The sequence below is a fragment of the Photinus pyralis genome, unplaced genomic scaffold (genome assembly GCF_008802855.1).
Source record: "Photinus pyralis isolate 1611_PpyrPB1 unplaced genomic scaffold, Ppyr1.3 Ppyr1.4_LG4, whole genome shotgun sequence".
NCBI classification, from domain to species: domain Eukaryota; kingdom Metazoa; phylum Arthropoda; class Insecta; order Coleoptera; family Lampyridae; genus Photinus; species Photinus pyralis.
This window is the reverse complement of record NW_022170511.1, coordinates 33,852,041-33,865,940: the sequence shown is the minus strand read 5'-3', so window position 1 is coordinate 33,865,940 and position 13,900 is coordinate 33,852,041. Positions and strand designations below refer to the sequence as shown.

Here is a 13,900-nt window from a genome sequence, read left to right as displayed (position 1 = left end):
ATTCTGCAGTTTATGTGTTGACATATATCTAAAACATTAGATTTCGTAATGGGAAAAGTGTTTATCAAAAGCGGAAAAAGTAGTGGAAACTTACATCGTACTTTGAGATTTACTAAGCAATGATATAAACATTAATTAGTAGTAAATGAATTTTGTGTTGACTACCACCCCAAAAAAATTCTAATCTGCACAGATAAGAGCGCGAAGTAATTTATTGCACTATAATTGCGTTTCATTCTTATTTCAGTTGTTTTTTGCGACTACATCGCGTCCGGAAGATCCCTGCAATTCATCGAAGAATACATACTGCGCGAGGTCCTTCCTTGTTTCGGAAATACATGGTCCACCACCAACATTACAACAATCCAAACAAGTTTGTTCAGGTATAGATCTACTTGTCACTTAAATGCAGTATTACCTATATTTATAACGCAGACAAGAAGCGCGCGAAATCATAAAGAATGCCGTGAACGCTTCCGAAGAGGACGCTGTGATTTTCACCGAAAATGGCTGCGTCGGTGCTATACAGAAAATGATCAACAGTCTGGATCTCATCGAACCTCCCATTATATTTACGGCCCACAATGAGGATTACGATCATTTGAAATTATGGCAAGAAGCCGGCGCTACTGTAAGTAATTTTATTTCCAGGTGGGTAGGTCAAAATTTCTTATGCGGGTCACTATTCGCCATTGAACTGTTGTACTGTTATATAAATGTGACAACTAGATAAGAAGAAATATCACGATTCAACAAACAAGGCTAATGCCTCAAAGATGATCCACTAGTTCCCCACAACCGAGATACCATCTTATAAATCTATCTGCATTTGATTAGATATTCAGGGTGGGTTTGGGACATCTGATCGTTGGACGTTGTTTTGTGTTTAAAGAGTATTAGATTTTGTCGAGATCAGAATTTTCTCACTTGCCATCTTGATTTTACAAAATCTGTTTGTCCAATTTTAACAAAAAATAAAGAGTGATTCAAAAAATTTGGCGGCGATGGTGTTTATCGTGTATAAATTGTGAATTAAATTAAAAATTACAAATGTCTAATGCGAATTGTCAGTTACATGATGTGTTCACAATTAAATTTCCATTGCCAACTATAGCGCTGAATTTTTTTAATCGCTCGTTACAATTTTATTACTTTATTATTGCAATATTCAAAATGAACAGTCTCAGTTTCGCATTTTATAAGCCAACAATCAGTACCCGTCTCACAAACAAAAACAAAACGTGGTAACTGCGTGTTGCAACAAGATGGTGCACCCGTGCATAACATCCTAATGGTGCGAGAAGACCTATGGGATAAATTTTTCATTTTCAAAAAAATTTGGTTGATACTTATTCTCAGACGATTCGGGACATTGTGTGCGGTTGCACCATCATGTTGAAATGTATGACAATAACTCTTTAATTGTGCATATTTTTTCTTATTTGACCATTGTCGTATCTTCTATGGTTTCCAAGATCCCCATGATAGACATCCTTATTTTCAACACAGTGTATGTTATGGGAAAGAATAATTTTGTATAGTCGTGGACAGTATAAGATGATGTGTGGCATAAGGCCAAGTGGAAACCACAGATAAATTTCGTACACTAAACCACCAGACGTCATTTTCGACATTCATTTAAGATTTATGCAGCTCCAGAAGCATTGATCACACTGGAAAGCCTTTGAATGCTGTGGAAAACACTATTATGCCATGCTGGCTTCTTTGACGCAATAGAGTGAAAGCCCGACTGTGGTACTGAGGGTCCCTGGTTTGAATCTGGGTTAGGGCATGGATATTTGTAAATGCATAGTGGGTTGGTAGAGCAGCCTTGGCTGAAACTCCGCCCACTTAAAAATAAATACAATAAATAAATAAATTTTGTTTTTTATTGCTTTACAGAGTCTTAGTTCAATTTTTATAATTTCTCCTTGGTTTATTCGAGAACACTGGAAAGTTCCTTACGCGATTTTTATAGCGGCTTTCCTCTCCAGGACCTTGGACACCATTTCAGAGACTTTCGGGCTATTTCCAGCCCCTCCAAATTTGATCGGTTTAGGTCCATCCATTATAGACATTTGTAATCTCCTCTAGCTATACAGGATACTAATCTACGTATGCAAAATGCGCTATCGTCGTTCGCACATTAATCAATCGATACCGCCATATCGCCTGCTATAGACGGTGTAATCTGTCAAAAAAGGCGTGTGGTAAAGAGGAGTATTTTTTTGTCGAATAAACCGAACGCCCCCAAAAGTCTCAAAATGTGCATTTCGTCTCTAATTTTTTTGTTAAGGCCGCTTGACATGGAGCAATACTACGCGCAAGAACTTGCAGAAAGAAATTGCAAGGTCAAATCCTTGCATGCAATAAGCATTGCATGGTATTTGACATGGTCAATTCTATTTCAATTGCCACATGTCTGCCAACAGAAGAAACATATGGATTTGTCAACAAAGTTGTTAACCTCAAATGAAAATTAAATTTTGATTGCTTGAAGAAACATGAAAATTACAAGAATAAATAAGATTAGTAAAAACAAGTAATGAGTGCGTCTCTCAGCATCACAGTTGCCGCCGCTGTATTTTACTAGGTTGGTGCCACAAAAACAACTAGATTTATCCCTAGAATTGCACGATTCATGCAAGAAAAATAGCACCGGTCCTATAAAAATTGCATGCAAGTCTCTTGCAGCAATTGATCAGCTGGCTTTGAACTGCGCATGCCTTTCGCAATTTTTCTTGCAACTTGCATGCAATTGCAATTTTTATTGCTCCATGTCAAGCGGGCTTTAGGAGCTATGACAGATAGAATAATAGAACTTGACGCTTTTAATTGCATAGCTTGAGGAAAAAGGTTTTGTTAACAAAGGCAGCCAAGAGAAATTGCTGGAAATTATTTTCAAGTTTCTAGGTTTGCCGTTTGAGGGCGTACGATTCATGGTTAACTTAGTCACTAAATATAGAAAGTACCGCAATCCATTGGCTCGTGTGTTAGAGAGAGAACGCATGATTTTTGCCCAAAAATGGCGGAAGTTACCAGATTCTAGTAACTTTAATGTTAGGGATTGTTCCACCTGTTTGGAGATATATGTATATATTTTTATGGGTACGTTCCACTTAACACCCACAACGATCACGACCGCGACCGCGGTTTTATCGTTCCGCTAGCTTAGAGGCGTTGTGGCCGAACCCTTAAGTGGAACGCTTTTGAGTGCGGTGTGACGTCACGCGTGAGTGAACAGTTTTCCAACATGGACGCCGTTGAGGAAATCGTAATGCGTAAAGGATACAAAGTGGGGTGGATTATGAAAAGTCACATTAAGTTAGTAAATATTTTTTTATTTTTCAGTACCAATTATTGACACATACTTCTTCGCTTTACACAAGATATTGCTTCTTGTTAATAAAATATTGAAGACGACTTTTGAATTTCTATCATAAATGCTGCGGCCATACTTAATACGATGATAATGAAACTTCTCCCCAGAATTTCTTCTGGGAATGCTGCTTCGAAAACAATTTCTCTTCTTCATTCAAAACTAACATGCATTTTCATTAATCGTTGCATTACCATTTATATGAGTCTCATTCGCATTCCCTGGTAAAGCACTTTGCAGCAAACTAGTTGCAAATCTAAGATCTACAATAAAGAAAATTGTGTTAGAGCAGAATTTTCCTTAACAAATAACTAACATTCACGAATCAGCATATATACTTACCAGTTTGTGCATGTAGAACATCCATATAGTGTAATGTCCACCACAAGGTTACGTTCTGAAACACGTAATTATATTTTCTCCATAGCGAAAACGAAAAATTTGCAACGCATGCGTGTTCAAACAATCAGTGTCTGACAGTTAAATGTCTCTAGAAATGTCTCCTGTCAAGAATGTAAGGTTATAAAATTAGAACGCCCACGCTGACCCAGGTACGATAGGCGAGCGCCGTGGGCTCGTTGCGGTCGCTAGTAATGACATCATATCTGACGTCGCGATTGCGACCATAACGACTGTGGTCGTTATGTGGAACGGCAGCCGAGCGTCGTGGTCGTTGCGGGCGTTAAGTGGAACGTACCCTATAAAACATGACAGTACTATGAAGTTAGGTAATAAAAAATGACAGCTATTCAGATTTTATTTGTCAATTTTTTTAAGTTGGCAGGAAATTTGCCCAAAAATGGCGGATGATTGCGGTACTTTCTATTATCTAGTGACTTTAGGTTAAGTTAAAGTCACTAGATATAGAAAGTACCGCAATCATCCGCCATTTTTGGGCAAATTTGCAAATTTTCCTAAAATATACCCAACAAACATGCATCATTTCGATGCAGCACATATTGCGCTAAACATAGAGATGAGTGGGGGAAGAGGAACATTTCTTGATATCTTGATATCTGTTTCCTAAGCAGAGATATGGTGAAAATACACACAGTTTGCAAGAAAACGTGCAAAGTTTATGTTAATGTCAAACCGCGCACTCTACCACTCACCGCATTTACTAAAAATACTATTCGTGTAAAATCTGATTACACTGAGAGAGCTGTTTCCAAGAAGACAAATTTTATATGAAAATCGGTTAACGTAAACCAATGTTACAAGAGATTTTCTACTTCCCCCATCCCTCATATTTTATGAGCTAGAGCTATATTATGTGTTGTATAAAAATGATCCAAACTGATGCGAGTCTTTTTTATGCATGTTTGTTGAGTAAGTTTAGGAAAAAATCATTTTTCTACTAACCATGAATCGTACGCCCTCTAGCGGCAAACCTATAAACTTGAGAATAATTCCCAGCGATTTCTCTTGTCTTTTTTGTTAACAAAATCTCTTTTTCCAAGCTGGGCATTTAACGGTTCCATAGATATGGCCTGTCTGTGATCTTTATTACTAGGACACCCTGTACATAATATTGTGCCATAAAAACGAAACGAAACGAAACCAGGTTATTCTAATTTTGACGCAAAAAAATGGTCTTTTTTTCCATTATTCTTGATGATCTGGATTTTGCAATAATCCCGCAATTGCTGGGCTCCATGTACTGGATGTAAACGAATCAATTAGACCATAATTTATTAGGTGTATCAAAATGAGATTTGGTACAGGTAAATGGTACCTACGTGAAGAGGAGAGTTTTCGCATATTTTTCTCTTTCCTCTCACTTCTGGTTTTACCGGAATTGGTCAGGTTTGGAATTGTGAAATGGAACACTCTGTATATTTTTGGATTTCTGAAACAATTTATTCTGAATCAGAATGTGACCTTTACGCCTACTTGATTTTTAGAGCCACTTTTAATATTGCATCTAGGTGGCCCTGATTGGACACAAACTAATCTAAGGACCTTAGGTGATCTCAAGAAAATTACAATCGCAAAGTTTTAGTGGCTAATTGAGAGACAGAAGTAAAACAATTTGGCAAAATTACATTTTCGTGTCAAACCCATTTTTGACTAGCCACTTTCCGAAAAAAGGACGAATACCATGCGATCAAAAATGAGTTGCTGTCAAGTTACCGTTGGAATTTTTGTTTACACGGCAAATCGTACTTAACTTAAAATTCCAAAGGCGATTCGACAGCAACTCATTTTTGATCGCCCGTTATAACTATCTAATCTTATGAATCGTAATTTCTTTACAAATTCACAATTAAATAAACAAAATTAACAAGCAAATTATTTAATCAAAATTAACAACGAATAATTCTGATACATAACAATATTGACTTCCAAATTAAATCACATCATCCCCTTGGCGGCGTTCAATCCCAACTCATGATCCTATCTAACGTTAATAACAAAAATTAAAATCAAACATACAGGGTGTCCCATGATTATACAACAGTTTGTAATAAGAATCTAATTGAAGCTATCTATTCGTGATAGTTAAAATTCAGTTACTGTGAACTTTAATGTTCGCTTTAATGCTCTATTGTCAAGGACATCAGTAACAATGAAGTAAAAAACATGTTTTAGAAAAACTTAAAAAATTAACAAATATTAAATTGTAATTTTCTTTAAATGAAGCTCCTTTTTTTTACAAAGTCATAGATATATTATTAAATTATGTCAAACAAATTGATTTAAATTCATATTTACGCATTGTGAACAATAATACGTATTCATTAACAAAGGTCCGTCATTACCTTATGTATATCGCGTGTTAGTTGTTAATTGTTAATAATGCGCACTAATGATTCATGTTATTACGGTTTATGTTTTGCACCTACAAATTTCATCCCGTCATTGAGAAAATTTGCTGCCTTGAAAACCTTGGAACAGTCAACTGAGGCGAATACTGATCCTAATGACTAAACCTTGAGCAACACGTCATAAAAATAAAAGACGTCGATAAGAAATCGTTCATAATAGCAATTACCTATTGTTACAGGTCATAAAAATAGCCGAGACCAAAGAAGGCTTTTTAGACTTGCACGATTTAGAGGACCAACTTCGACTGCAGTGCAGTTCAGGAAGACCGTTAATCGGATTGTTTCCCGTCGCGTCGAATATCACCGGGATCATAGCGGACGATGTTGCGACCACGCTTCTTCTCCATCAGTACGGCGCTCTTTCGTTTTGGGACTATAATTTTGCCGCACCGAGTATTTCGATCGATCTTAACCCTCTCGTTACCGGGGTTAAAGAAAATTCCGTTCGGAAGGATGCCATTTACTTTTCCGTGCACAAGTTTGTTGGTGGAGTGCAAACGCCCGGTAAGTTTTTTCAATTTGAGATTGACAACCGCTTATACCTTTGTAGGTGTGCTAATCATGCGTAAGTCCTTATTCAAAGACCCGGATGATTTAAACGCGGGCTTCTTCGATCCATACAACCGTAACATAGTAAGGATTTTGTAATGTGATACGTACAGGTTTATATAGTTATTATTGTAGTGTTTCGAGATGTACGAGGAGAGAAACGCGACTCAAGTCGTCGAATCCATACGAGCTGGACTCGTGATGCAGCTGAAAGAAACCATGACCTCTAACATTATAATGCATCGACAGGACAAAATCACCAAGTACGTACTACTATTAGTCTAAGCCTACTTGGGGGTACCATGGTTGCAAAGTCTCTTTAATTGTTATAATTTACTATTAGAGTAAAATGTCTAGTCCATTTATTAATGTTAAAAAGTAATATCTCAAAGTCGGTGGGGTCGACTTGGGGTACTTATCAGCTGATCAGTTGATGTTACAATACACAGTTCATGTTGTTGTTTATTTTTCAACGAAATTTTATACATTTTCAGTATTATGTAGCACAATTCACACGAATACGTTTAATGAAAGGATGCTACAGACTGTGATAAACTGACAGTTTTTATGTGGTATTGTGTTTCTTTTGTTTCAAAGCCAACTTGAATTAGCATCAATATTGCAATTAAAATTTGTGAATGTTCGTATTTTTGCAATATCTCTGCTTAGAAAACAGATTTCAAAATGCTGTTTTTACTGATATTCACACTTTTTCATCTTATTTGATATCATATAATAATTATATCGATCCATTTGAAATTTTCAAAAAAACCTACAAAGTTTATGTTAATGTCACATTGCGCCCTCTACCACTCATTACATTTACTAAAAAGATTCTATTCATCTAAAATCTGATTCCATGAAGAGAGCTCTTTCCAACAAGACCTATTATGTGAAAATGTGTTAACCTAACCGGAAATTTCATTCAATTCCTTAAAGAGATGTTCGCCTTCCTCTACCCCTCATATTTTATAGCTAGAGCAATATGTGCTGCATCAAAGTGATGCAAAATTGATACAAGATTGCTATATGTATTTTTTATGCATGTTTACTGGGTATATTTTAGAAAAAAAGACATTTTGCTACTTAATCATGAATCGTACGCCCTCCAGCGGCGAAGCTAGAAACTTGAAAACAATTTACAGCGATTTCTCTTGGCCCCTTTTGTTAACAAAATTTTTTCTCGAATCCATAGATATGGCCTGTGACCGTTATTAATGGGACACACTGTACAGAATTGTATGGAATTTCCAGAGGAATTGTAAACAACTATATTGAATTTGAGGTGTTAAAATGGACTTCTAATACAACAAAACAATCCGAATGTTCATAATTTTTTAACCGTTCAGAAGAGTCCAAAATTCGAGAAATTTTCAAACTACAATCTTGCAACCTTCAGGATCTACAAAATCTTTGGGATCTTCAGTATTCTCAGAAGGTCTTTTAAATCATAAGATCCTTAGGAACAATTGTCAGAACTTTTGGTACATTCATTACTACAAATTTTTGAAAACCTAAAGATTTTTGTAATCTTCGAAACTTAACATTCAAAATCTGAAGAATTTTTGGAATCAATCTTCAAATCATTTAGAAGATTCAAAAGCCTTTGACTGTACAGTGTTTTTTTCAGTATTGAAGTATTGAAGAGAAAAAAATTTCAAATTTAATTTTGAGATTCTGTGGCTTAGCCTTGCGTGGTTGGAAACTAATTTGCGACATAATTTTCGTTTACTGAGTAAACGTGCAAAAGTCCTAGCCCTACTTTGATTTTTTATGGTGTTATTTTTTCGAAAAAATGTTACTGAAAAAAACTGCTCAAAATAGAATGCAATGACCATGTAGCAAATTTCAGAAAGTTGATATTGAAATGCACAATTTACCTACCTATATTTTAAATAAAATATCGAAGTGTTTTTCGAATTTCCTCAACAAATCGTTAAAAAATAAAAACATAAAAAAAAATATAAGTTGTCCCAGGACTTTGAAACTTTGAAATCATGTACGTTTACACAGTTTTTCATTCTGAACAACTTTCCTTAATAACATGTGTGCGTATTTCGTCCTCAAAGAGCACAAAAAACGTTTTTTGAACATTTCAAAGGCACCCTTGATTTTTCGAAAGTAAAATTGTCACAAATTAGCAGGGCTGATCTCCAGAAGCTCAAAAACAATTTGAAATTGAAGAACACACCGTATAATTGATAAATGATTAATTTCTATAACTGTATCTAGACAAATACATATTTTTATATTATATTATTATTATATTTCTCACCTCTAGTTTCGAAGTTTCGATTTGAATCCAATATAATACAATGCAGGAATTAAGGCGGCTATGGAGTGAATGTTGAACTATCCGCAAAACAGCGAATCATTTTTTTAAGGTTTTGATTTTATAATCACATTTTAAAAAAGGGTCAATGTCAAATTGTAGGTATTAACCAACAGAATGATTTTGCGTAAACTGACTTGAAATTTGCCATAATTTTGGAAATAACTAGTACAATCGATAAAGCCGGTCTTTAAGATAACGGCGCCTCTACAGGGTGTTTTTTTTGGAGCTTTAGTTAAACGTTTCTGGGAAAGTAAAATAGGTAGGTTTTTGAAAATTTGTACTTAGGAGTTACTCTGAAGGCCGAATTGATGTAAAATATTTTCAAAATGGCCACACTTCCTAAAACACCGGTAGTAGATAGTAACTTCGTTATTTTAAATGGCAACCCCTATTTTTTATTGCATTTTTGGATTCTATGTGAAATTTTAGTTCTTTTGATACTCACATGTCGATATCTGCCAGTTATGGATTTTAAGTTATTTTGACTTTAACCAAAAAAATACCTTGATAATTGATTACTTGAAAACGGTTATAGTCATGGCAACCTATTTTTATCAGTGCATAGAGAATGAATAGGGCTTTCTTTTAGTGCACTTAAAAAAAAGTTAAGGTACGACCGCCCCTATGGAGATCCAAATTTATGAAACTTCAAAGACTAAAAACTCAGTTTTTTTAAATGGAATGCCCATTTTCTTACTATTGCATGAGATAAAGAATCGAAATAGTCATATTTTCACAGTACATGTTCCTATAACTATCTTGTTGTCCGATTGGGCTTTCTAATATGCCAACCTTGTATTACATTCCCTATACCTATCTGTTATGCTTTCCGTTTTATTATAGATTTTCTAAAATTGTGACCCTTATGGATAATCTTCTTAGGAGGCCTTGAAATAAATACGTTAGTAGATGTTATTTTACCAGCATTTGAGACTTTACATGTAGAAACAATGGTTTCAACATGACGGAGCGTCGGCTCATTCATGATGCTTATATATCTTTAACTAACATTTTTGAAGACAGGAGCCAGAGGTCCGTGGCGTTAGCCTTTTTTGTGTGGGGTCATATAAAGAAAACATTTACTTCACACCAGTTGGTTCTCGTGAAGAACTAGAAGTTAGGCTGAGAAGAGCTTTTAATGAAGTAGATGTAGTAGACATTAGAGAGACCAAAGGAATTAATCGGAGGATCCTATTATGTATTGAAAAAAAACGGTGGCCACGTAGAACAAAACCTCAATATTGATGTTGATTTTTTTTTATTTTGTCGTTTGTTATTATTACCTGTTTCTGTTTATTACGTCTTCTTTATTTAACTTTTTATTCATCTACCGTCACTATCAACTATAACTATAAAAAGGTCTGACAAGTCTTCTAACGCATTTATTTCAAAGCTTCCTAAGAAAATTATGGATAAGGGTCACAATTTTAGAAAATCTAAAATAAAACGGAAAGCATAACAGATAGGTATGAGGAATGTCGCCTAATATTGGACAGTTGCCTAATTTTGGATACTGGATTATCTCGAAACCTACTGACAGTTCTCTATAATTAAGTGGACAAAACTATAGTTTTCCAACACAAAATAATCCTGTGTAAACGGTATAGTTCAGTTGTGCACCACTAGGTGGTACCACAAAGTCACATGTTTATTTGTGAATCAGAGTTTTTCGTTTCATCTGTTAAAATCCGTTATAAAAAGGTAAGAATTAAAAGTATTTAAGTGAAATTTGGCATGCATGTACTAGAATATTGTTAAAATGAAAACCAGCATCTGAATTGAACATTCCTGTCAAAGATTTTTTTTATTTTACTCACCAAACATTGAACAGGATGGTTGCCCAATTTTGGATAGGCAAGGTGTCTTAAAATTGGATATCCAAAAATAGGAATTAAAAAATTCAAACCAAACTACAAAAGAAGGTTTTCAAAAATAAAAAACTAAAGAAGTTGAATCCTCAGACTCATCAAAAGATGTTCCTTATGAAGACGACTCAGATATGGATCCCAATCAAGAAAGTGATGCAGAGTATATTTTCTGCACTGGACGTTATTCAGAGGACCAAAACAGAGAAAACTGGATACAGTGTTCCATTTGTTTCAGGTGGTCACATGAAGACTGTGCTGGTAGTGACAAAAGAGCTTACGTGTGCGATCTTTGTTTACAAAAATAGGTTCCCAATATTGGATAGGGTATCCAATTTTGGGATACTTTTTTTTTTTATTTCAAAAAGTGTCATTTTTTATTTGGGCCTATTTTTTATACCTTTTAAGGGTAAAATAAATGGTTTTGTATGCATCACGTGTTTTTATTAAAGTAATAGCACTTTCTGAGTACAAAAAAATTAAAAAAAATTTTTTTTCGGTTCAAAAATTGAATTTAGAAAAAGTATCCAAAATTAGGCCACCTTCCTCTAATACTAGATTGATGTAGAATTTTTTTCGACATTTGAAAGTGCAAATAAAGCACTTTGTATGATACATGTATTAATATAAAGTTGACCATTAGTTTTAAAACACCCTGTAAAAGGGCGATCAAGTAGAAAAGTAGTAGAATCAAGTCAGTACTGTCGATTTTTGAGTTTTGAAAAATTTTGAGTAACTTGAAAACCTTTTGATGCTGGGTATAGGGAAATGTGATATCAAATCACGTAGATTTTCGTGTAGATTTCGAAAATGTGATAAAATATAGGGTGTTCTATTTAAAATAAGAAAGTTGCTCTCGACATCCGGTAGAAGCAGAAGTGAAAAAATCATGATAATATTTTCTTTTGATAGATCAAAAAAAACCATGTTGGTATGTAAATTTTCAGATTTAAATTATTAATGAAAGTCTCTAGGTAATGGTAATGGTATTTGTCTATGACCAAACTATGACTAATGTAGTCATTTCAAAATAAATCCAGCTCAACAAATTACAAAAGAAAAAAAAGAGATAAGGGGTATTAGCCCAGGCTATATAATATATTTTTACAAAAAAAAAATAGTTACCGGTCGAAACCAGGTTTTCCAGGCAGGTGAAATGAATAGAAATTGGGATAAAATAATTAAAACAGCTGAATTTTTCCGCGGGTTGAAAGGGGTGGAAAGTGGTGTTTTGCAAATTGTGGCAAAACTATTAATTTTAGACGAAAATGTTCAATATAAAAATTATAGAGATTAAAAAAATGAGCAACTTTTGTATCTGCACTATTTTCACATAACCTCCAATTTTCCTAGAGAAACCGGAAAAACTGTTTTTTTCGTTTTTATTCTTATTTTTGCGAAAAAAAAAGTCGTAGGAGTTTGAAATTTGGAGCTTGTTTTGTGATAAAAAAGAAGATAATTTTTTGGGGCCGTAAAGTTGAACCGTTTCCAAGATCTCACGATTTCTGAAAAAAACCACCTCTTTTTCAAGGGGATGAAAAATGTATTTTTTTCATCGTAAAGAGGTGCGCCGGGTAGCAAAATTTTCGGGAAGACTTATATTTTAATAAACAAAAATAAAAAAATATTATTCATATAGCAAAAATTCGACAAAATCGCCAAAAACTGGAAAAACAGTTACTACACGGTTTTTGACATGATAAATCAACATGTTGGATGTTAATAAAGATTTTTTCGAAATCTGTCTTCTTGCTTCTCTTTAATGTTTGCTTAAATATTCTCATTTGTTATCTTATGCTCAACTGTTTTAATTAAAACATCTTTATTATTTCTTTTTTCTGCATTTTTACCGCAATAAAAGCAATTCGAAATAAAATCGAATTATCTTGCTTCCTGATTCCTGTACAATTTGTTTTTGTTCACTGGCTCTTCTTCCTGCCTGTTTTATAGCTGATCAATTGCGTTGGGCCTGTTGATAAACTTGCAAAATCTGCAATAAGAACGTTAGTTTTACCGGCCATAGGAAATAATTTGAGATGTAAAACCTGGAATAAACTTTATGAGGATTTTATTCATAATTCCTGTAAATTAACGATCAACAGGCCCAGCTTAATCCCATCAGCTGTAAAACAGGCAGAAAGAAGAGTTAGTGAACAAAAACAAATTGTTCAGGAACCAAAAGAATTCGACTACTTCGAATTGCGGTAAAAATGCAGAAAAAAGAAATAATAAAGATGTTTAAAATTAAGGCAGTTGGACACTGGGAAACAAAAGAAAATATTTTAGCAACATTAAAGAGGAGAGAGAAGACAGATTTTATAAACTTTTTATTAGCGCGGATCCAATACGTTAATTTATTTGCAAAAAAAGCTATTTACCTACTGTCAAAAACGGTATATCTTAAAACGGTTCCCCCCGTTTTTGCTGCTTTTCTTAAAATTTTTCTATTGGAATCCCACATGAAAATTTTGCTACCCTGCGCACCTGGTGTGGATGGAACCTGTCATTTTGAAAAATCGCTGCTGTGATCGGTTTCTGAAGGAGCTCACTTTGTCTATGTGGTAATCAGGTCTGAACAAGGGGTGACGAAACCTTTGCAGCATGGTAACCCCAAACTACTTTCCCTTGACTTTCTCTGTAATCAATTTATATTGTCTTATAGACAAATGATGCAGCATATTCGTACCATACCAGAAATCCTCCTGCTCGGCAACAAATCACAGTCTCTAAAACGTTTGCCAATATTTTCCTTCATGGTACGACACCCGCGCGGCACTTTTCTTCACCACAATTTCGTCTGTGCCGTTTTAAATGATATTTTTGGAATACAAGCTCGAGCGGGATGTGCCAATTCTGGCTCGTACACGCAAGATCTTCTGGGAATTGATCAACACTTGGCCGATCAGTACGAGAATATCATTTTGGAAGATTAGTAAGATAGATG

The 13,900-nt window shown here is 34.7% G+C and overlaps 1 protein-coding gene across 2 annotated transcripts in view; it reads left to right on the top strand.

The window, feature by feature from the left end:
• Positions 1–13,900, top strand: part of LOC116168248 — a 31,220-nt gene that overhangs the window by 11,047 nt on the left and 6,273 nt on the right. For both annotated transcript variants that reach the window (XM_031483955.1, XM_031483956.1), the window contains 6 exons: positions 248–383; positions 436–631; positions 6,387–6,711; positions 6,758–6,840; positions 6,892–7,019; positions 13,619–13,888. In XM_031483955.1, the coding sequence (XP_031339815.1) occupies positions 248–383; positions 436–631; positions 6,387–6,711; positions 6,758–6,840; positions 6,892–7,019; positions 13,619–13,888 (1,138 nt within the window). The remainder of the gene's footprint in view (positions 1–247; positions 384–435; positions 632–6,386; positions 6,712–6,757; positions 6,841–6,891; positions 7,020–13,618; positions 13,889–13,900) is intronic.